The following is a 21,314-nucleotide window of genomic DNA, read 5'->3' on the forward strand; positions in this document are numbered from 1 at the left end:
AGCCACTGTCAGATGCCTGCTGCTATGCAGCTTGATATTTGATTTTTTCCTTCATTCTTCTATTTTGTGTGCTGGTCCTGGCTTCTCAGAGCTTGATTGAACTCAGGGCCTCATGCTCTTGCTTGGCTTTTCCACTCAAGGCTGGCACTCTACCATTTATACCACATCTCCACTGTTGGCTTGTTTTTTTTTTTTTTGGCTGGTTAATTGGAGATAAAAGTCTCAGGTACTTTTCTGCTCAGGCTAGCTTTGAACTAAGATCTCAGCTTTCTGAGGGATGGCTAGGGTGACAGGCATGAGCCACTCACTCAAGTTTTTCTAGAACAGAAAGAAAAGGCAACACTGCCATGTTTTCCTTCTATTTTCCTCCCTACCAGTGCTTTGTGATTGATATCCCCCTCCTGACGTTAGGTTATCCTATTAGGGTAAACTCTTACACTGCTGGCCCCAAAACTGAAGCGCATGAGGAGGTACAGGGTGGCGCAGGCTTGGCTCCGGGTGACATGGATGCTGCTACTGCAGTGGTGGAGCACGCGCTGACACAGGTCTGCACACTGCTCCACCTCCTCCTCGAACAGCAGATCTCCGAACTAGGAAAAGATCCAAGCGGCCGTTAGGAAGCGCCTGACACACACACTTCCCAGCTCTCTGGACTGGGTGTGGGCTGAAATATACAAATGTCTGCTTGGACAAGCAAAAAAAAAAAAAAAAAAAGCCCCAGAGAGTTCATACATTGCTCCACAGAGATAATGAGCTCTGTGAGTCAGAAGATGGATTTCAGCAATGAAGTTGACTTCAGCTTTAATTACGAACCACACAAGGAAGGTCAGCGTGGTTAGGAACTTCATTGTTAGCCAGGCTGTGTTCTGTTGGGAAGTCACAGCTTTGAAGGAATTACTTGTGGGTTTTGAGGGCTCCTTAAGGAAATCATTTTTGACTAAGAAAGAGAAAATGACAGCAAAGGGATTCCACGTTCTAAAATTTAAAAGATCCCCGTGTAGAAGGCACTCACTGAGATTTCCCAGAATTAAAAATAATCTGCACGAATGACCAGCCAAAGGTAATCTGTAGTCTCACACAAACAGAAATGAATTTCTAAACCTCCTGGCATTTTATGACCAGACATTTTGAAAGATTTCTATGGAGTCACACATAAGATTTAATCTCACTCTGTTAAGGAATTAAAGCAAAGTGTAAAACTGTAACGTCATTCAACTATAAAGTCATTCAGTTGATCTTTGCTCTCATGTGAATAGCCATTTGAAATTTCCAGAGTTGGGGCCACATTTCCAATATAGGTAACACTGTTGATCTTTTCCACAGTGACTTTTAACTTGTAATTAATTAATTTGTCGGTTGTGGGGCTTGAACTCTGGGCCTGAGCGCTGTCCCTCAGTTCTTCAGCTCAAGGCTAGCGCTCTACCACTTAAGCCACAGTGCCACTTCCTGTTTTCTGGTAGTTTATTGGAGATAAAGAGTTTCACAGACTTTCCTGTCCAGGCTGGCTTTGAACCACGATCCTCAGATCTCAGCCTCCTGAGTAGCCAGGATTACAGGCGTGAGCCACTGGCGCCCTACAACTTTATTATTATTTTTTATACTGATCCTAGGTCTTGAACTTAGAGCGTCACACTCATTCTAACTCACTTTCTTGCTCACAGCTAGCACGGTACCACTTGAGTCACATCTCCAGCCTAGCATTTTGCTGAAGATGCAGTCTAGAAGAAGACTCTAATGTTTTTGCTGGCTATAGTACTGGGGCATCTACTTGCTTCCCAGAAAGAAGACCTTTGTTCCACGTCACTTAATACACTTCCTGCGTCTTAGCCTACCTGAAGAAAGAAGTGAAGCTAGATGAGAATCTTAATTAAGAGTTAAGAAAACAAGTGTCTCATGTTTACCTTGGCAATGAGGGCTCGGAGTGTTGCAAAGCAGTGAGTCAAGTAGGTGGTGCTCTGATCACAGCTCAGAGAATTCACCAGGACCCTCAGGACACCTCCTAGCACACTGTCTTTACAATCCAGAGCCGAACTTGCCTATGGGGATGGAAGAACAGCATCATGAAATACCTGCCCTGTGCCAGGGAGCTGTAAACAGCGGAGACTACTGGGATTAGTTTAAGACCATGGACGGTCTTAGGGATTTGATGAGCCTCTAAACATCATCCATGAGCAACCACAACATCTATGTCTCAATGACTGTATTTCAAAACTTCCAACTGATTTGGGATGTGTGCTCAGATCTGGTCTTCTGAATGAAGTTTAAAGGTATACGTCCCTCCATCTTGGGCCACAGATTCTGTGAAGTTCTTTGTATACAAGCTCTGGGTTTCCTTGTGAGCTTCAAAACGACAACTGCAAGTTTCCCTGCACAATATGGGGCTGGTTGGGGGCAGGAAAGTTTCTAAATAGAAGCTCATTTATCAGCTACAGAAGCCAAGGAAACACCTGAGTTTAATTTTTTCTTAGAAAGCTGCAAATACATTGTGAGGCTTGATGGTACAGGTAATAACAAACACTCAGACATGGTAGAAAGATAGTCAATGTGATATTGACCACTAACGTAATCAACGATATGAAAGTCATCAAACCTACTTGAATCATCCATGGAGTTGCTCAATGTCTCTGTAGGAAGTAGCCTAACATTTACCTATCACCTTATACACATCTGTATATTCCAAATCATCTTTAGATTACTTATCACACTTAATACAATGTAAATGTTATGCAAGTAATTGTTACACTATGTTGTTCAGGAAATAACAGGGAACTCGGTACCTATTCAATACAGATGTAATTTCTGTCCTGAATATTTTCTGTGATGGGTTGAGTCTGAGGATGTGGAAGACACCATAGCTACGGGTACTGCCTGGCCTTTCCCATTGCCAGGATGGTGATCTCATTGAGCAAATGAACAGACTCTCAGCAGAGTCCCAACCAAACATCATTTGGTCTATTTAACACTGTTTTTCCTTTTTTCTAATCCAGTGATAATGGCTCAGATGGTAGCTACCGGAAGAAACCTCACTACCATCTCCAGAAACTAAGCAAAACCCACCATCCACATTGTTAACTGGCACACACTTGGGCCGATTTAACCTTGAGACTCAAACTCATCAAACTAATTCCTAGTGAGTAACCAGCCAAAGAAGCCAGAAGAATGTTTGGTGTCTCTGGAATTTGTAAGGTTATTATAATAAATTTCCCAATTTCATTTTTTTTTTTTAAAAAAAGGCATTTTAGAAGTATGTTTCTGTCTTTCACCATTCTGAACAAAGATTTTCTTTCTAAATTCCAGGAAACGTATCCACATCTAGCAGATGAGATCAGGTATTCCTTGTCCTTACCTGGATAATATTTTCCTGCATATCTAGAATGATTAGATTTGCTTCTGTAGCCAGATTGCCACTTATCAAGGCTTCTTGATCTAATTCTGCCTTTGTTCTAAGAAACAAAAACAGGTCAAATTAAAGCACAATCAAAGCTGGCCTTGTTCCAATGACAGTTATTTATGTACTAACTTATAAAGACTTCAGAAAAATAAGAGAAAGCAGGAACTAAGGAGGCAGATATGTTCTGAGATTTGCATCTGGTCAGAAAGATTGTGTAGGTAATGTCTCTAGAACATCCTCATTTCTCTACCATTAAGTATAACAATGACAATTTTGATAAGAAACACAATGTGTTAGAGAAGTGGTTGTTGGTTGTTTCTAGCTTTGAGTCCAGTCCGTCAGATGGTTTCCTAAAGCCTCAGGGCCATGTCGGCAGTTCCTGCCAGAGAACTATCTCTGTGTATCAGTGAGGGAAGGCCAGGGCCCAGGCTGGAGAGACTGGGTGTGATGTGAATTTGGCACACAGGGATGATGTTGGGTGAGAACCGCTTCTAAACTGAGATTCAGTCTCTTAACTTCCCAAAGACGACCTGCAAATCTCTGTCCAACGTGAGACCTGTCCTTTCCCAATGGAAAGGTTGCTTTCCTGTGGGAAGTCATCCAACAGTGTGCAGGGCATCACTGGTGATTGCCCATAGAGAAATGAGTATCTCTATTCTCTTTGATTTTCAGGAAAGAGAGAATAGGTATACTTTATACACTAGTCCATCCATTGCCACAAAATCCAAGTGAAGCCAGAAAGGAATACAAGCAGTTCCCTCTTTTCCACAGCTTTATTGTTAACAGTTCAGCTACCTGTGGCCAATTCCAGTCTTAAACTATGCCATGGAAAATTCCAGAATAAGTGCCAGAAATAAATGATTCATTCGCTGTAAACCATATGATGTGTTGAGTAGCATCCTATTGTGCTTTTGGCCTGACAGGTAAATTACTGTTTCGTCCAGCATATACAAGCTATATTCTACCCACCTGATGCTTATTCTGGTTATTCAATTGACTGCTCTGCAGCATCATGGTGCTTGTAGGTAGGATTTGGTTCCATTTGCAGCTTCAGGAATCTATTTATTCTATTGGGTCTTGGAATGTAGTCCCATGGATAATAAACTGCTTTTCTTTCTTTCTTTTTTTCTTTCTTTTCCCTTTGTGCCAGTTTTGGAGATTGAATTCAGGGCCTAGGCACTGTCCCTGAGCTTCTTTTGCTCAAGGCTAGCACTCTACCACTTGAGCCATAGCATCACTTCTGGCTTTTTCTGTTTATGTGATACTGAGGAATTGAACCCAGGGCTTCATGCATGCTAGGCAAGCACTCTACCACTATGCTATATTCTCAGCCTGCTACTCTACTTTCTATAGCCATCCAAATTTAGTTTTGGAAGAAAGGGAGGTATAAAGCAATACTTCACTAAGAAGCCCTAGAGGTGAAGATGGTACCACAGAAACAGGAGTGTCATGCTGTCAGCTTGGATAATTGAGACCATTTAGCTCCTCTATCCCAACAATGGAGGCACTGCCATTGCTTTCATGTGGCTGAGTATTCAGAGAAGGATTTCTGTTGATTCTACTGTTTCCACACTGAAGCTCACAGGCCCTGAGCTATTCACGTGCATTTTTTTCCCTCTCATTCTCCAAGTGCCAATATGAATATAAATCAGTTGAAATGTAAAAACTACGTATTTAGTTATATATGGGTTTAAATTTAGAGCAATGCTGTCCAATATAATAGATGTCACGCATGTGAAATATATAAATATAATAGGTGTCACACATGTGAAAAACAAAGGGATACTAATTTTAATATATTTTAATTCACCTATCAATATGGTGTCAGTGTGTATCCAATGCAAAAATCATCAATAACATAAAAGCTGGCTGGGTGCTATTGGTTCATGTCTGTAATCCTAGCTACTCAGGAAGCTGAAATCTGAGGATTGTGGTTTAAAGCCACCTGAGGCAAGAAAGTCCTTTAGACTCTTATCTCCAATTAACCAAGAAAAGGGTAGAAACCGACCAGGCACTGGTGGCGCATACTTGTAATCCTAGCTACTCAGGAGGCTGAGTCCTCAAGGATCGATTTTCCATGAGATTTATATCCAATAATCTGCTCAGAAAAAGTCAGGAGTGGAGCTGTGGCTTAAGTGGTAGAGCACTAGCCTTGAGCAAAAGAAGCTCAGGGACAGTGCCCAGGACCAGGATTCAAAAAACTCCAGGACCAGAAAAAAAAAAAAGAACATAGAAGTGAGTTGGACACCAATGGTTCATGCCTGTAATTTAGCTACCCAGGAGGCTGAGATCTGGGGATTGTTGTTCAAAGCCAGCCTGGGCAGGCAAGTCTGTGACTCTTAACTCCAATTAACCAATAAAAAGACAGAAGTGAGTTGGACACCAGCTCATACCTGTAATCCTAGCTACTCAGGTTTTGAGAAGTGAAGTTCAAAACCAGCCTGGGCAGAAAGTCCACGAAGACTCTTATCTCCAACCACCAAAAAGCTGGAAGTGGAGTTGGGGCTCAAGTGGTAGAGCACTACGTTGAGCAAAAAAAGCTTAGGGATCACACCCAGGCCCTGGGTTCAAGCCCCAGTACACACACACACACACACCTAACACACACACACACACACACACACACACACACACACACACACACACACACACACACACACACACACACACACACACACACACACACACACACACACATATCTAAAATCTATCTAAAATCTGGCATGTACTTTTTGTTTGTTGTCCATCTCAACTTGAACCAGCCCACTTTAGGAGTGGTACCCATGTGTCTGGAGGTTACTGTAGTGAGGAATGCAGCTCTAGAGTGTTCTAAACTCCTTTCTTTCTTTCTTCCTTTCTTTCTTCCTTCCTTTCTTCCTTCCTTCTTTTGTTGGTCGTGGGGCTTGAACTCTGGCCTAGGCACTGTCCCTCAGCTCTTCAGGTCAAGGCTAGTGCTGTACCATTTCAGCCACAGTACCACTTCCAGTTTTCTGGTGGTTTAGTGGAGATGAGAGTCTCATGGCTTTCTTTCCCTGGCTGGCATTGAACCGTGATCCTCAGATCTCAGCCTTCTGAGTAGCTGGGATTATAGGCGTGAGCCGCTGGTGCTTGGTTTCCTTTATTTTTTTTTATAGTGCTAAAATAATATCAAAATTTTCCATCCTAGCAATTTCCATGGTCTAGTTCAGTGGTATCAAGTATATTTACGTTGTTATGAGACCTACTACTAAGCTTGTATCAGAGAGGCCTGGCTGCTCTTCTCTCTCGGCCACTGTGCCTCAGGTACCCTTGCACCGTAGAATCAGGTAGAGTTTTCTAGCAAACACTAATTTGAGTCCTCCCTTGTGGGAGACCTGAATTCACTGGTCTGGGTGCTTTGAAACAGCACCTAGCCCCTGAAGGGTTGCAGGTGTGAATCTGAATGTGTGTATGCAGACGTACTCTGACACTGGGCAGCCTGCAAGTATTTCAGGGCTGAAGGCTAACCTGGAGAGAACTGGGGGGCCCTGCATGGTAAGATTCAATACTGTGTTGTGGCAGCCAGCAGAAGGGTGAGGTTTCCCAAAACATCAATTTACTCAGCCCCGCCAAACCATGCCTTGTAAGGCTCTTCCTTCAATCTCGCAGAATAGACAGCCTAGCCATGTAAGCAGATCCACCCTGACAATATGCACATTTTTGTTTTTGTTGTCATCACTGTACACTGTCTGAACTAGAATGTGCCAACTTTCAGAACTAAGCATCTTACAGGTCAGTTTAAGCAACTTCCAGCAAGAACACAGTATACAGCGCAGAGAGGTGTCATAATCAAAATCTGACAAATAAAAATGTGTTAACTTCTTTGTCTATCAAAAATCCCATGAGTAGGGCTGGGAAGGTGGCTCAGTGGTAGAGCGCTTGCCTTGCATGCATGAGGCCGTGGGTTCAATTCCTCAGCACCACATAAGCAGGGAAAAAAAGGCCAGAAGTGGCACTGTGGCTCAAGTGGTAGAGTGCTAGCCTTGAGCTGAAGAGCTGAGGGACAGTGCCCAGGCCCAGAGTTCAGGCCCCATGACCAGACCCTCCCCCCAAAAAAAATCCCATGAGTAGCTGGGCACTGGTGGCTGATGCCTGTCATCTAGCTACTCAGGAGGCTGAGATCTGATGATCATGACTCAAAACCAGCTCAGGCAGGAAAGTCTGTGAGACTCTTATCTCCAGTTAACCACCAAAAAACCAGAAGTGGTACTATGGTTCAAAGTGATGGAGCTCTAACCTAGAACAAAAAAGCTCAGGCACAGCACCCAGGCCCTGAGTTCAAGCCTCACAACTAACATCAACAACAAAAAGTCCTGTAAGTGGATCAGAATAGTAGTATTCTGTGGTAACTGAAAAAAATAGTACAGGCTCATATTTATTTACTAAGCAAGGTCGCTATTCAAGCCTTCTGTTTCTCTCCCTATCTTTGATGGATGCTTCACACAACATGAAGATACTACCAATGCTTTGAACTCTTTAGTAAGGTTTTAACCAGTGTTCTGCTCAGTGAAGTTCAAGACTCATTAGGCTACCTGTTATCATAGGCAAAGGAAGTGTTTAGCCCTTAGATGTCTTGACTTGTTGCATATATAACTCCCTGTCTCTCTCTCTCTCTCTCTCTCTCTCTCTTTCTGTACATACAGACACACACACACACACACACACACACAAACACACACACAATATTGTGACCCAAGTGGGATTTCATCTTCAGTTTATGGTGTTTTTCTGACTATATTTCCAAATGCAAATCCATTGTAGGAAATAAGGCAAAGTATAAAAAAAGAAAACACCACTCATTTATATTATTAACACCTAAAGAAAAACATTATTAATATTTTTGAAAATTTTCCTATAGCCTTTCAAAGATGCATTTACCCTGTGAATTAGAGATTTGAGGCTATATTTCCAAATCATGTATCTGCTCTGTTTTTTGTGCACGTAACAACTAATTCAGAAGCATTTTCCTTATGTCATTAAGATGATCTGCAAGCATTCCAACAACCTAGTATTTTGTTATTTCCCCGTTTTTGAGCATTTACAGTATTTCTAATGTTTTAGAAGAATTTCAAGCAATGCTAGCATAAATATCCTTGAAAGTACACCTGTCTGTTATTAAGCTTTCAGAGGTTGCTAAATACCGAGGTTCTTTAAATGCTCGTCAATGTGATACATTTTTACCAGTTAGAAAGGACATTTCCTTATACCTTTGGGCATCCTTGGTCCCTGAGTAACCATATTTACACAGCGATGTTTCATTTTTCTTCCCTTTGAAGTAATGGAGCTAGCTCAGTAATACAAGTAGCCTCGGGGGGAAAACAGTTTGAACTTTAAATAAAAAGTAGCACAAAGTTGTGGAGTCACTCACTTATCTAGCTTCTCATTAGCTTGCCGCCAATGTGTCTGCTCTTTTCTCCATCTCAGATTCTCATTTAGGCCTGGAAATCGGTCATTCCCTAGGAGTTAAGAAATGCACAAGAGGAATCTGATTAGTATGAAACCTGCCAAGAGAACCAGAAGTTCTGTCTGGAGCTCCACAGAGAGGAGGAGAAAACTCAGCACATTTCTCTGGTTAATTAGAGTCTGCCGCTGCTGCATGCGTTAAGTCTGAGTTGTTCTGTTCCTAGATGGACAGGCTGGGAAGAATCTTCTTGAATTCTTCCTTGGAAGAATCCTGGACATTTCAGGGGATCAGGGAGCGCATTCTCCAGTGAAATGCTGTGGACTCTTCATCAAGCATTGAGGAGAGTGGATTTGTCTGATGAAGCTGCTGGCTCACCACTGATCATACTGAGCTCCCTTCAAGGCGTCTAACTTTGGATCCCACTGAATAGGACAGGCTTACTCTCAGTGAGTAAGATGCAGGGTGCCTGACATTTCTCTCTCTTCTAGAGTGATGAGTTCAGCCTTTGGAGGTCATCCCTGATTAGCAGTGACCTTGAAAGACTGGGATTTGCTCCCTTCTTAGAAGTTTCCTGACACCTCTGATGTTACCATAAATGTTCCACAGAGATCTTCCTTTCCCACCAAAAGCATGCAGACCTGTGACAGAACGCAGGGAAGGGCTTGCCCCACACACCTGGAGCTCGGCAGCGACGCATCATCTCTCCTCTGGCTCCTTCTCCCCGGAGCAAAGCCTCTTCTAGCCTGGCCTTGACATCCCTCGACTTCTGCAGGACTTGAGTGCTGACTTTGTCGGAACTCTGTTTTCCCTGGGCAGGACAGAGGTGGGAGGACATTCAGTTGGGTGTGATCTGCATTGAATGGGAGAATGTCAAAGTAGAGTGGGACTACATGGTGGGGTCAGGCCGTTGTGAGTGACACGTGTTACATGGGAATGGGGAACTCTGCAGAAGGCTGAGTCGCTGTGGAATGATCATATCCGTAATGCACAGAGGATATGGATCTGAGTACACAAACAGGAAGACAGAACAATGCTGCCAATGGGTCCACACAAGTAACACGACCCTTGGCCTGACATTCAATGGAAACACCCACACTTACCTTATACTCAAAGCAGGAGACGCAGATGAAAAGCAGGTCTAAAATCCTGTTCAGCTGCATGGATGGCAGGTCGGCAATCCATCTCCGAATGAGACTCTGATCTGCATTTTTCATGATCCACAGGAAGCAGATCATGAGGTTCCGGGTGGTGTCCGCATTCAGCATGTTATACTGCTTGTAGGGCTGGGAGGAGCAGAATGGGAGGGGAGGCCAGGGGAAGAAGTCAAATGGTAAACCTGAGCGTTTAAGGGATGCTAGTTTCTCAGAACACAGTGCCTACTTCCTCATTGGCTAGGCCATAAAGCTTCTAGTAGCCCTGACTTCACTAGGCTGGGGAAACTCAGGACAGCATTTCAGCTAGACTTGCAGCCTCTGCCTAAGAGCAGTGTGGTCTAATGGTTGATCACAGACCTTGATCACTCTCCTGAGTTCAATGATACAAAGGGACTTTCTCACTGCTAAGATTTGCAAGTACTTCCCCCTCAAGCTAGAGAGTGGAGCGTTAGACTTACAGGAAAGAACTAGTCTGGCTGGGTGTCACGAATAACATACGTGTTCATGATTCAGCTAGTTTGTCACATAGTCCAAAAGTATAATATAAGGGTCAAAAACTGCTCAGTTAATCAAATCTATCAGTAGTAGAGCTCTCTACAATGGGAAGCCAAGCACAATTTATGTTCGTGTAAGGACAGAGGTGCAAGCAGTCAAACCACTTACTCTAATAGCGTATACTATAATAGTCTAATGACGACTGTTGGTTTTAGTGCACTTTCTGTAAGTCATTACATCTGCACAGAAAACAAGGCTGCACTCATGGGTCACATGGCAGAGCTAATATCCAGTGGAATGTACTGGCGATACTGCAATGAGGTAGGGTAGCTGTGAGCTAGCTGTGTGAAGGAATGTTTGTGTTGGATTGAGATCATGGAGATGACCAAGTTAACTTTAATTGGAGTTATTCTGAGTATGTGGACAGAAAGGAATGAAATCTTCAGGGATAACTTCACAGGGAATAGGTTCTAAGAGGTGAATTTTGGGCTTATCAGTTCCTTCCTTACAGATAAATAAAAAAAAAAAACAAAAAACCAATACTGCTTCATGTAGGTAACTTCAGTAAGGCAGGTACGTGGAAGGAGGCGAAGGCCCTAAAACACAATATTTATCCAACTGCTAGATTCATGAAACTGCCAGATCAGTGACGTCAAATCTCAAATATCCTTTCTCTTGTTTAACTCCCTGCCTTCTGCTCCCTTTTGGGAATAGGAGGCTACTATGTGCTGGAAGGGATCCAGAGAAAGTCATCAGCAAAGACAAGTTAGAAGAAAGCCAACTAAGTTCCTTGCAGATCTACATTTCATATTGATATATAAAAATCATTTGGATTGAGCCAGGCTCTGGTGGCTCGCACTTATAATACTAGCTGAGATCTGAGGACCGCGGTTCAAAGCCAGCCCAAGCAGGAAAGTCCGTGAGACTCTTATCTCCAATAAACCACTCAGAAAAGCAGAAGTGGCACTGTGGCTCAAGTGGTAGAGCGCTTGCCTTGAGCTGAAGAGTTGAAGGCCCAGAGTTCAAGCCCCATGACCGATCAAAAATAAAAATCATTTGGATTAGCTACCAATAATCGTGGGTTCAACTTCCATTCCTTTCACTTCCCCAACTACCCTAGCGCCCCCCCCCCCCCACAAAAAAATAATAAAACAGCTGGAAGACTTGGGGCATGGTATTGTTTTTGGCAAGGGATAATCAGATCTCATAGATAAACAGAAATGAGTCACTTCTACATTGCTGAAGAAGCCCCTCTTTTAAGCCCCAGACTGCTCTGGCCATAGGACAGAGCTAAATACACAACTGTCTTTGGGATTCCTGCAGATAAAGAAAAGCTGAAGTGTTTTGCTTAGGAAGTACTTATTCCAAGCTTCTGAAGCAAATACTTCTTAAGGAAAACACTTCAATCGTATCTTCTTCTTTCCTCATCTTCCTCCTTCTCCTCCTCCTCTTCTTTTGACATAGAATGACTTGTAAAAACATGGAAGAAGCCCAGACCAAGACCCCAACATTAAAAAAAAAAAAGTGCCTTGATTTCCCAAGTCCACGTCTTTCCTTGAACTCAGCACGCTGGGACGGGTGGAATCTGACTCAAAGATCTCTTGCTGTTGCCAGATCTCTGTCTGATCTGTGGATGCTCAGCTACCGGTCCCACGGAGTGATGAGGCAGAAATCACCCAGGCTTGCTCTACGCTGGATTCTCCCATCAGAAGAGAGGAAAGACATAAACAAGAAGCTAGAGAACTGTGGGCCAACATACCAAGGAGGAGAGCATTGTCCCACTTGTCTTCAAATTAAAATGATTTCCTGCTATAGCCAGGGCCACGTGCTGGTTGATTGAACTGGCCACATCTTGGTCATCATCTAAGCCGTTGGTGCGGCTCTTCCCACTACGCACATCTGCACCTGCAATGAAGATATCACAGGAGACTCAAATCAAAGACAGCATCTCCTTACACCCTCTAACCAACACCCACTGACAGACAGAGGCTTCTTAGTCATTAAAACCAGCATAGTGTGAGTGTATGTGTGTGTCTTAGTCATTAAAACCAGGAGAGAGAGAGGGAGAGGGAGAGGGAGAGGGAGAGGGAGGGGGAGAGGGAGGGGGAGAGGGAGGGGGAGAGGGAGGGGGAGAGGGAGGGGGAGAGGGAGGGGGAGAGGGAGGGGGAGAGGGAGGGAGAGAGGGAGGGAGAGAGGGAGAGAGAGAGAGAGAGAGAGAGAGAGAGAGAGAGAGTGTGGTTTGGGGGCCTGAATTCAGGGCCTGGAAATCATTTCTGCGCTTTTTTGCTCAAGGATAGTGGTGGACACTTGAGCCACAGCTCTATGTCTGGCCTTTTGGTGGTTAATCAGAGATAAGAGTTGCATGGATTTTCCTGCCTTGGCTGGCTTTGAACTGTGATCCTCAGATCTCAGCCTCCCGAGTAGCTAGGATCCATTGGCACCTGGCTAGCATAATAATTTTAAATCTGATATTTAACATTTTTATCTGCCATTGTCTATAGGAAAGGGGAAGTAGGTTAAAAAAGGGGACAAAATATCAGTGAGCAAGAAATTAATTTTCTGAGAGTTAAACTCAGAACTTGGTGTTTGATGCTCTATCCCTTGAACCAGATCTCTAGCCCTTTTTGCTTTTAGTTGTTTTTAAAATAAGGTTTCTTGTTTATGCAGATTTCCTGTTTCGATTTCCTAAGCAGCTGACATGATAGCTGCATGCTGTCACACCAGCTTTTTATTGATTGAGATGGGTGGATCTCCCAAACATTTTTTTTTTTTTTTTTTTTGTCGGTCGTGGGGCTTGAACTCTGGGCCTGGGCGCTATCCCTCAGCTCTTCAGCTCAAGGCGAGCGCTCCACCACTTGAGCCACAGCGCCACTTCCGGTTTTCTGGTGGTTTATTGGAGATAGGAGTCTCACGGTCTCTCCTGCCCGGGCTGGCTTTGAACCGCGATCCTCAGATCTCAGCCTCCTGAGTAGCTAGGATTACAGGCGTGAGCCACCAGCGCCCGGCTTCTCCCAAACATTTTATCTTCATGATTCCACTTTCCAGGTAGCTAGGATCACAGGCACACGCCATCACATCTGGATGAAATTAATTTTTAAATTGTGAAAAGCTGTTATAATACTTTCCCATGCTATGCTTTCACTTATTTTATATAATGATCAAAGGAAACTATAATGATAGAATTAAGCAAGTATGTTATTTATAGTATGCTATTCTCACAAATTTAGAAATAATTAAATTTCAAATGTCAGAAGCGAATGTTAATTATGTCTATATAATAATGACATATCTATACTTACACATGGGACTAAATGTATGCAATATGAAAAAGAATCAACCATCTAAAAGTCTGGCTTTAAAAAAATACTACCAATCATGTATATAGAAACTATTCAAGCGCTTCTTGGGAAAATGTGTTAAAAGTCTTGGTATTGATTGACTCACTAAAAGACCATATTTTATTACACCTGTCAACACGATAGCAATTTGGACCTTCAATTTTTCAGAAAAATTTGAGTGTAGACAGCATTTCATCGGCTAAAGTTCTGAAAAACAGACTCAACTTTCAGAAATAATAATTCACTTTTGCACTTTCGGGCAGTTGGGTTTTTAAACAAATAGTGAAATAAACAGCACAGGGAAATCGTGGGAGACTTGATAAAGTGATTGATACTAATGTGAGAATATACTCTTATTTCCTCTTAATTTTCTTAAGGACATAGTTACAAGAAAACGAATAAAGGTTATAAATATTTGCTACGCAAAATATGAGTTTTCTAGTTTCATCTTTATCTTAACTCTGAGAAGGAGGCATCAATACCATATTTTTGCAGCTGTGAAAGGCTGCATAATGATAATAGGGCTGAGATTTGAATTCAGATGTAGCCTTGTTTGAAAGACTATATTCTTATGAGATTATCAATCTGAAAGTTGTATAGTTAATAGATGTGCCACTATCCCCTGTAATAATGGAATTCCTTTTAATATTTTTCCTTCTTGTCATCATAACAAAATGCCTTTTTTTTTTATAAGGAACATACAGTTTCAATGCATTGGCAAAAAAGCCTTTGAAATCTAAAACTCTCCAAGTCCAGGTGCTGAAAAGCTCTGATGATGCTAAGAGCCTTGTTCAGAAAATTCTAACAGAAGAAAGCTCTAGGCCCAGTGTTAGTGGCTCACACCTGTAATCCTAGCTACTTGGGAAGCTGAGATTTAAGGATCAAGGTCCAAAGCCTGCGTGGGCAGAAAATTCTGTGAAAGTCTTATCTCCCAATGACCAGCAAAAAGTTGGAAGTGAGGTGTTGATCAAGTACTAGGGTGCTAGCCTTGAATAAAAAAGCTAAGAGAAAAAGTGGACCCCAGCCTATCACCATGCACCAACATCAACTCAAAATGGATTAAAGACCTTAACATTAAACCTGAATCTCTGAAACTACTGCAGGACAGAGTAGGAGAGACACTTGAACTAATAGGCACAGGAAGGAACTTCCTGAACAGAGTCCCAGGGTCACAACAAGTTGGAGAGAGACTCGACAAATGGGACTACCTTAAAATAAAAAGCTTCTGCACAGCTAAATCTATCGCAACTAAGCTAGAAAGACAACCAACTAATTGGGAAAAAATATTTACCAGCAATATATCAGACAAGGGGTTAACATCCTGTATATACAGGGAACTCAAGAAACTAATCCCTCCCAAACCTAACAAACCAATTACTAAATGGGCAAGGGAACTAAAGAGGGACTTCTCAAATGAAGAAATAAAAATGGCAAAGAAACACATGAGGAAATGTTCATCATCCCTGGTGGTGAAGGAAATGCAAATAAAGACAACCCTGAGATACCACCTTACCGCAGTCAGAATGTCCCACATCCACAAATCAGCCAACGACAAATGCTGGAGGGGATGTGGAGAAAGAGGAACCCTATTACACTGCTGGTGAGAATGTACACTTACACAACCACTTTGGAAAGCAGTCTGGAGGGTCCTTAGAAAGCTAAAGATTGACCTCCCTTACGACCCAGTCATACCACTTCTAGGCATCTACCCTGAACAACAGGAACCAATATACAAGGACACGTGCACCTCCATGTTTATTGCAGCACTGTTCACAATAGCTAGGATATGGAAACAACCCAGATGCCCCACCACAGATGAATGGATCCAAAAACTGTGGTATCTATACACAATGGAATATTATGCAGCCATTAGAAACGACAAAATAATGGCATTTGCAGGGAAATGGATGGAGCTAGAAGGAATCATGTTGAGCGAGGTAAGCCAAGAACGAAGAGACAAACGGTACATGGTCTCCCTGATAAGTGGATGCTAAATCCAAAATGTTAGGTGATACGACAAAACTAACAGGACTTAAGAAACAAAGAACTCCCACTCATCTGGTTGAACCACTACTAAATATCCCCATGCTGCTGATCACATATATGGTATATAACATGTGAACACCGTTATATGTTACAGACTGTGATAGACAATTTGCTCCAGGAAAGTTAGAATGAACTTGTGACTTTTAATGTGCATCATTATTCCACAATACTGTGAAATTTCGGAAATTATGTAATCACTTAATCACAATCAAAAAAAAAAAGAACCTCGGGGAAGGTAGGGAGGGAGGGGATGGTAGGGGGAAAACAATGGAGGGGGTAACAATGTTCAAGAGGAAGTGTACTCATTACCTCACTCATGTAACTGTAACCCTCTGTATAGTACCTTTACAATAAAAAAAAACACCCCCAGTAATACACTATCCAAAGAGATATACTCCAAACATAAATACACAATAAATAAATACAAAAATACCATAAACAAAAACTTATAATGAAAAGCTATGAGAAAAATATAAACATCATTACAAACTGTATGACCACAGAGAGACCACTAATAGCAACAAACAAATCAAAAAAAAGCTAAGAGAGAAAATATAAGGCCCTGAGTTCAATCACAAGTGTGTGCATGCACACACATAAACACACACGGAAGGAAGCTTAAGAGAATATATGCTGTGCTTCTCTGCTTTATGAACAAGTCCCAGCTCTTCATATTAAACATTCTAGAAACTTTCCAGCAAAGAATCTCCAAATAGACTGCAAGTCAATGCCATGCTCTGGCAGGGTGCCCTTCCATTTTGAAGACAACTATGATTTGAATTGTCCTGTAGCCTGGTGCTGAGAAACTATTCATCTCCTCACGTTGTCAGCTCACCCTGTGTGTCCAGCTTGTCTCTGTAATTCCCCTGCTTTCGTGACCAGACAGAGCTCATAAACCCCAGCCCCTGTCTCTCCCCTGTCCGAGCTTCTCTTCTGGCAGAACTTTTCTTTGACAGTTTGCAGGAGGATTCTTTTTTTGCAAGAAAGAAAATAGGCTTTGCATGAATTAAAGACCATGATCATTGTCATCTTTTAACAGACTAAATAATCAATAGCATAATGATTTTAGAAGTTTAATCATACATGATACTTTGTGTTTGGAGGAAGTCAGAATATCAGAATGGTTCTTAGAGTTCAAGGATGACTTCTTGTAAGAACTGGCTCAGATAAGCAACTCCAGACCTCACTATAAAACAATGGTTTGGGCTAGGTGCCAGTGGCTCATGCCTATAATGCTAGCAACTCAGGAAGATGAGATCTGAGTATTGTAGTTTGAAGCCAGACCTGGCAGGATGAAGCCAGATCTGGCAGGAAAGTCTTTATAAGAGACTTATCTTCAATTAATAATAAAAGCAAGAAGTGGAGCTGTGATTTGAGCGGTACAGCATTAGCCTTGAGCAAAAACGTTCAAGGACAGCGCCCAAGCCCTTAGTTCAAGCCTCAGGACCAGTACAAAAAATATTTTAATACATGTATCAAAACTATTTAAATATACGTATATATTACACTTTGGCTGTCTTCACTCCTCCATTACCCTGTCTTATCCTCCTCTACACACATAGATTCGCCGTTTCTAAGAATTTCTCTTGGACTTGAAGAGCAAGAATTACTCTGCAGTGATCAGAAAAGTGTGTGTGTGTGTGTGTGTGTGTGTGTGTGTCCACCTATAATTTCTTTCTTTTTTTGCCAGCCCTGGGGCTTGAACTCAAGGCCTAGGCACTGTCCCTGACTTTCTTTTTGCTCAAGGCTAGCACTCTACCACTTGACCCTCAGTGCCACTTCTGGCCTTTTCTGTTTATGTGGTGCTGAGGAATTGAACCCAGGGCTTCATGCACGCTAGGCAAGCACTCTACCTCTAAGCCACATTCCCAGCCCACTACCTATAATTTCTAATCCACACTGTAACACATAGATTCAAGAAGTGCATAAACCATTTAAAGAACATGTTTCTCTATTGCCATTAAACAAGAGATACTGGCATCTGAATCAATCTGTGTGGCAAAGGCAAAATTCCTCTTGTGGCAGAAATTTCCTAATACTGAAAGATATCATAATAATTTTTTTTGGCATGAAACAAAAGAATTGCTTAGTTTTATTTGGCACTGTTTCTCTGCTTAAACATAAAAGCAAAGCAAAGAACCATCTGTATTTCAAGGGCATTAGGACAGTGACCTCTGAAGAAAGTGGTCTGTCATCACATTTCATCCTTTGTGATGCATGGCTCATAAACCTTACTGAGCTCAATTGGGGGAGGGAGAGAGAGAAGAAAAGAGAGAAAAGAGAAAGAGAAGAAGAGAAAAAAGAAATAGAGAAAGAAAAAGAAATAAAGGAGGAAGGAAAGAGGGAAGGAGGGAGGGAAAGAAGGAAGAAAGAGAGAAGATTTGAACACATGCTGTTATATTTGCTTATAAAATGAGGTGGGGCTGCGTTATGAAGCTTTGGAAGTTAGTTTGTGCAGCATGGATTCTTTCAGCACGGAGTAAATGGGAGACCTCATGCCGGGTACATTCGGCAGGGACTGGCATCAGTCTCAGGAAAGAGGCAGAGAGATTCTTACCCGTAAAGTCATATAGCTGCGGCAAAGCATCCAAAATGATGCCTACCAAAGGCAGGTAGAGGGTGGCGATTTTGACCTTCACCTCTGGTTTGACGCACCTCGGGTCCAGGTCATGAGAACTCAGAAGGCTGTGGATGGCACTCACGGCTTTCCTCTGCACTTTGCTGATTCTAAGAGTGCAATGCAGAGAGAAAAGAGGTTACAGTGAAATGACAGGGAGCAACGTGTCCTTCACCAAAGAATAAACAGTGGCCGAATGCTCCCAAACAAGCAGCTGGCAATGTGAAAACCGAAAAAAAGCAGACTGGAAGTTCTGGAATCCAGAGACTGCCTGTGTTAAATAGACAGTCATGAACCTATTGTTTGTGGCATATTTTCAAGTTTATCATGTAGTATGAGTAGCTCTTTTTTTAACTGGATTTTTCTCTTTTTTTTTTTTTTTGAGCTCTTCATGTCTCTTGGGTATTGGTCCTCTATCCTTAGCAAACCTCAGACTCTAAGCTTTGTCTTCATTCTTCTTTGTTACTGAATAATATTGCATTCTATAGATAATCTCATTTTATTTTAGGTATCCATTCATTCATTGCTGGATATTTGGACTGTTTCTAAGTTGGGACTGTCATGTATTATAAATGCTTATAAATATTCAAATACAAGTTTTTATGGAGAAGTAAATATTATTTTGGACATATACTTCAACATAGAACCACAGGATTGTATCGTTACTCTCTGTCGAACTTTTATTTTGCTAGTGCTGGGGCTTGAACTTAGGGCCTGCATGTTGTCCCTAAACTTCTTTTTGCTCAAAAAAACCATTTCTGGCTTTTTTTTTCTTTTTTGTAGGTCATGGATGTTGAACTCTGGGCCTGGGCTCTTCAGCTCAAGGCAAGCACTCTACCACTTGAGCCACAGTGCCACTTCTGGTTTTCTGGTGGTTAACTGGATATAAGAGTCTCATGGACTTTCCTGCCTGGACTGGCTTTGAACTGTGATCCTCAGATCTCAGCTAGGATTACAGGTATGAGCCACCAGCGCCCAGCTACCATTTCTGGTTTTTACTGCGTTGTTTACTGAAGATAAGTCTCATGGACCTTCCTGGCTTTAAACTGCAATCCTCAGGATCTCTGCTTCCTGGATTTACATTGAACTTTTAAAGGAACCTACAGGTGGTATTTTCCCCCCTTCCTCCCCTCCCTCAGCAGTGGCTACATCATTTTACCTCATCACCAGCCCTATCTGAGTGTTCCATCTTTTCCACGATCCCATCCTTCCTCCCCCTCCTCCTCTTTCCCCTTCTTCTTGGAAGTACTGTGCTCTGAGCAGAGCAGGAGGAGGAGCTAGAGCATCCGGAAGCTCTACTGCTGAGCCATGCCTCCTGCAGTGATTTTTACACTGGTTATTTTTGAGATAGGGTCTTGGTTCTGCTCATAAGTATACCTGGACCATGATCTTCCTATTCTAGGTTTCCCATCCTGGCTGGGATGTCAGGCATATGCCACCATGCCCAGGATGTTTCAGTTGAATGCAATCTCACTGACTATTCTTCCAAGTTTGGCCTTGAACCACTATTCTATCCTCAGCCTCTCAAGTAGCTAGGATTACAGATATGAGCTACCAGCAGCACCCAGCTAAGAGACTGCTTTCTTAATTTCATTTTTAGGTTTGCCATGTGTGTACAGAAGCACAATTGCCTTGAATATTAATCTTCTCTCTTGCAATCTTGACAAATTCATTAGTTCAATTTATTTATTTCAGATGCTAAATTAGTTTGCATTTCTGTGCTAGATCGTAGTTTGCTATGGTGTAAAAATCCTCTTTCCATAAAGCTTGTATTTTGCAGAGGACTCCACACCTGTAGTCATGCAGACGCTAGACTGAAGCTTCCTTGTGATATCCTGGTCTGGTTTTAGTTTTGGGGTAATGCTGGCTTCATAGAATGAATTCGGAAACTTCTACCTTCTCTATTCTTTGAAATAGTCTGTAAAGGATCGAATTAATCACTGAGGGCCCCTGCTTCTGGACTGTTCTTTGTGGGAAGGTGGTGTTGCTGTTATACTAACTTAATCTTTACTTGTTATAAGCTTATCAGATATTTTATTTCTTCTGGAAGTCAGTTTTGTGGGCTCAGGAATTTGTCCATTTACATTGTTGCCTAATTTGTTGGTGCACAATTCTTCCCACTATGCCTTCAAAACCATTTTTACTTCACCAAAGACCACAGTTAATGGCCCTTCTTTCATTTTTTTAGTTATTTGAGTCTTCTTTCATTTTTTTCTTGTTCAATTTTGTCAAAGGTTTGTAAATTTTGTTGATCTTTTCAAATAACAAGCTTTTTTCTTTTCAGATAACAAGGTTTTGCTGATGTGTTTTTCCACTGTTTTTCCTATTCTCTGTTTCATTGTTTTGGCTATAAGCCTTTATTTTTTCCTTGTATCTCTCTGCATTGTAATTACTTTTCTCTTCTTTCCTTGCTCAGTATACCTTCTTAGGACATTGCTAAGACCATTAACAAACTTACCTATTCCAGAACACATATGAAAATCAAGAATTTAAAGTAGGCTATATTTGCACCCAGAACAAATGAGTTCACCTTATGCTCTACTTTTTCCATTCAAAACTGGTACTCTGCCACTGGAGTCACACCCCTACTTCCAGCTTTTTGGCTGGAAGTCTCTGGGATTTGTCTGCTTTGGTTGGTTTTGAACCACAATTCTCAGCTTCTGAATAGCTAGAGTTACAGATATGAGCCAACAGGGCTGGCTAGAAATGAATTCTGATGCTATGAAGAACTGTGTAGAAGAATACTGACAGCAACTTCTTGACAATAGTCCTGAACTGAAAGTTTCTGAGTGTTCATTTATCATAGAGAATCAGCAGTATACTTACACAAAGGAATTCTACACAGAGTTAC

At 42.0% G+C, this 21,314-nt stretch overlaps 1 protein-coding gene across 3 annotated transcripts in view; it reads right to left on the bottom strand.

Annotated features, from left to right (window-relative positions):
• The window catches only part of Dock8 (dedicator of cytokinesis 8), a 180,370-nt gene that overhangs the window by 24,899 nt on the left and 134,157 nt on the right, over positions 1 to 21,314 (bottom strand). For all 3 annotated transcript variants that reach the window (XM_042699402.1, XM_042699401.1, XM_042699403.1), the window contains 8 exons: positions 18,404 to 18,573; positions 12,222 to 12,367; positions 9,914 to 10,096; positions 9,489 to 9,621; positions 8,778 to 8,865; positions 3,347 to 3,443; positions 1,902 to 2,036; positions 438 to 590 (listed from right to left, as the gene is read on the bottom strand). In XM_042699402.1, coding sequence (XP_042555336.1) covers positions 438 to 590; positions 1,902 to 2,036; positions 3,347 to 3,443; positions 8,778 to 8,865; positions 9,489 to 9,621; positions 9,914 to 10,096; positions 12,222 to 12,367; positions 18,404 to 18,573 — 1,105 coding nt within the window. The remainder of the gene's footprint in view (positions 1 to 437; positions 591 to 1,901; positions 2,037 to 3,346; positions 3,444 to 8,777; positions 8,866 to 9,488; positions 9,622 to 9,913; positions 10,097 to 12,221; positions 12,368 to 18,403; positions 18,574 to 21,314) is intronic.

Source organism: Dipodomys spectabilis, unplaced genomic scaffold (genome assembly GCF_019054845.1).
Source record: "Dipodomys spectabilis isolate Male_0828 unplaced genomic scaffold, ASM1905484v1 ptg000241l, whole genome shotgun sequence".
NCBI lineage: Eukaryota > Metazoa > Chordata > Mammalia > Rodentia > Heteromyidae > Dipodomys > Dipodomys spectabilis.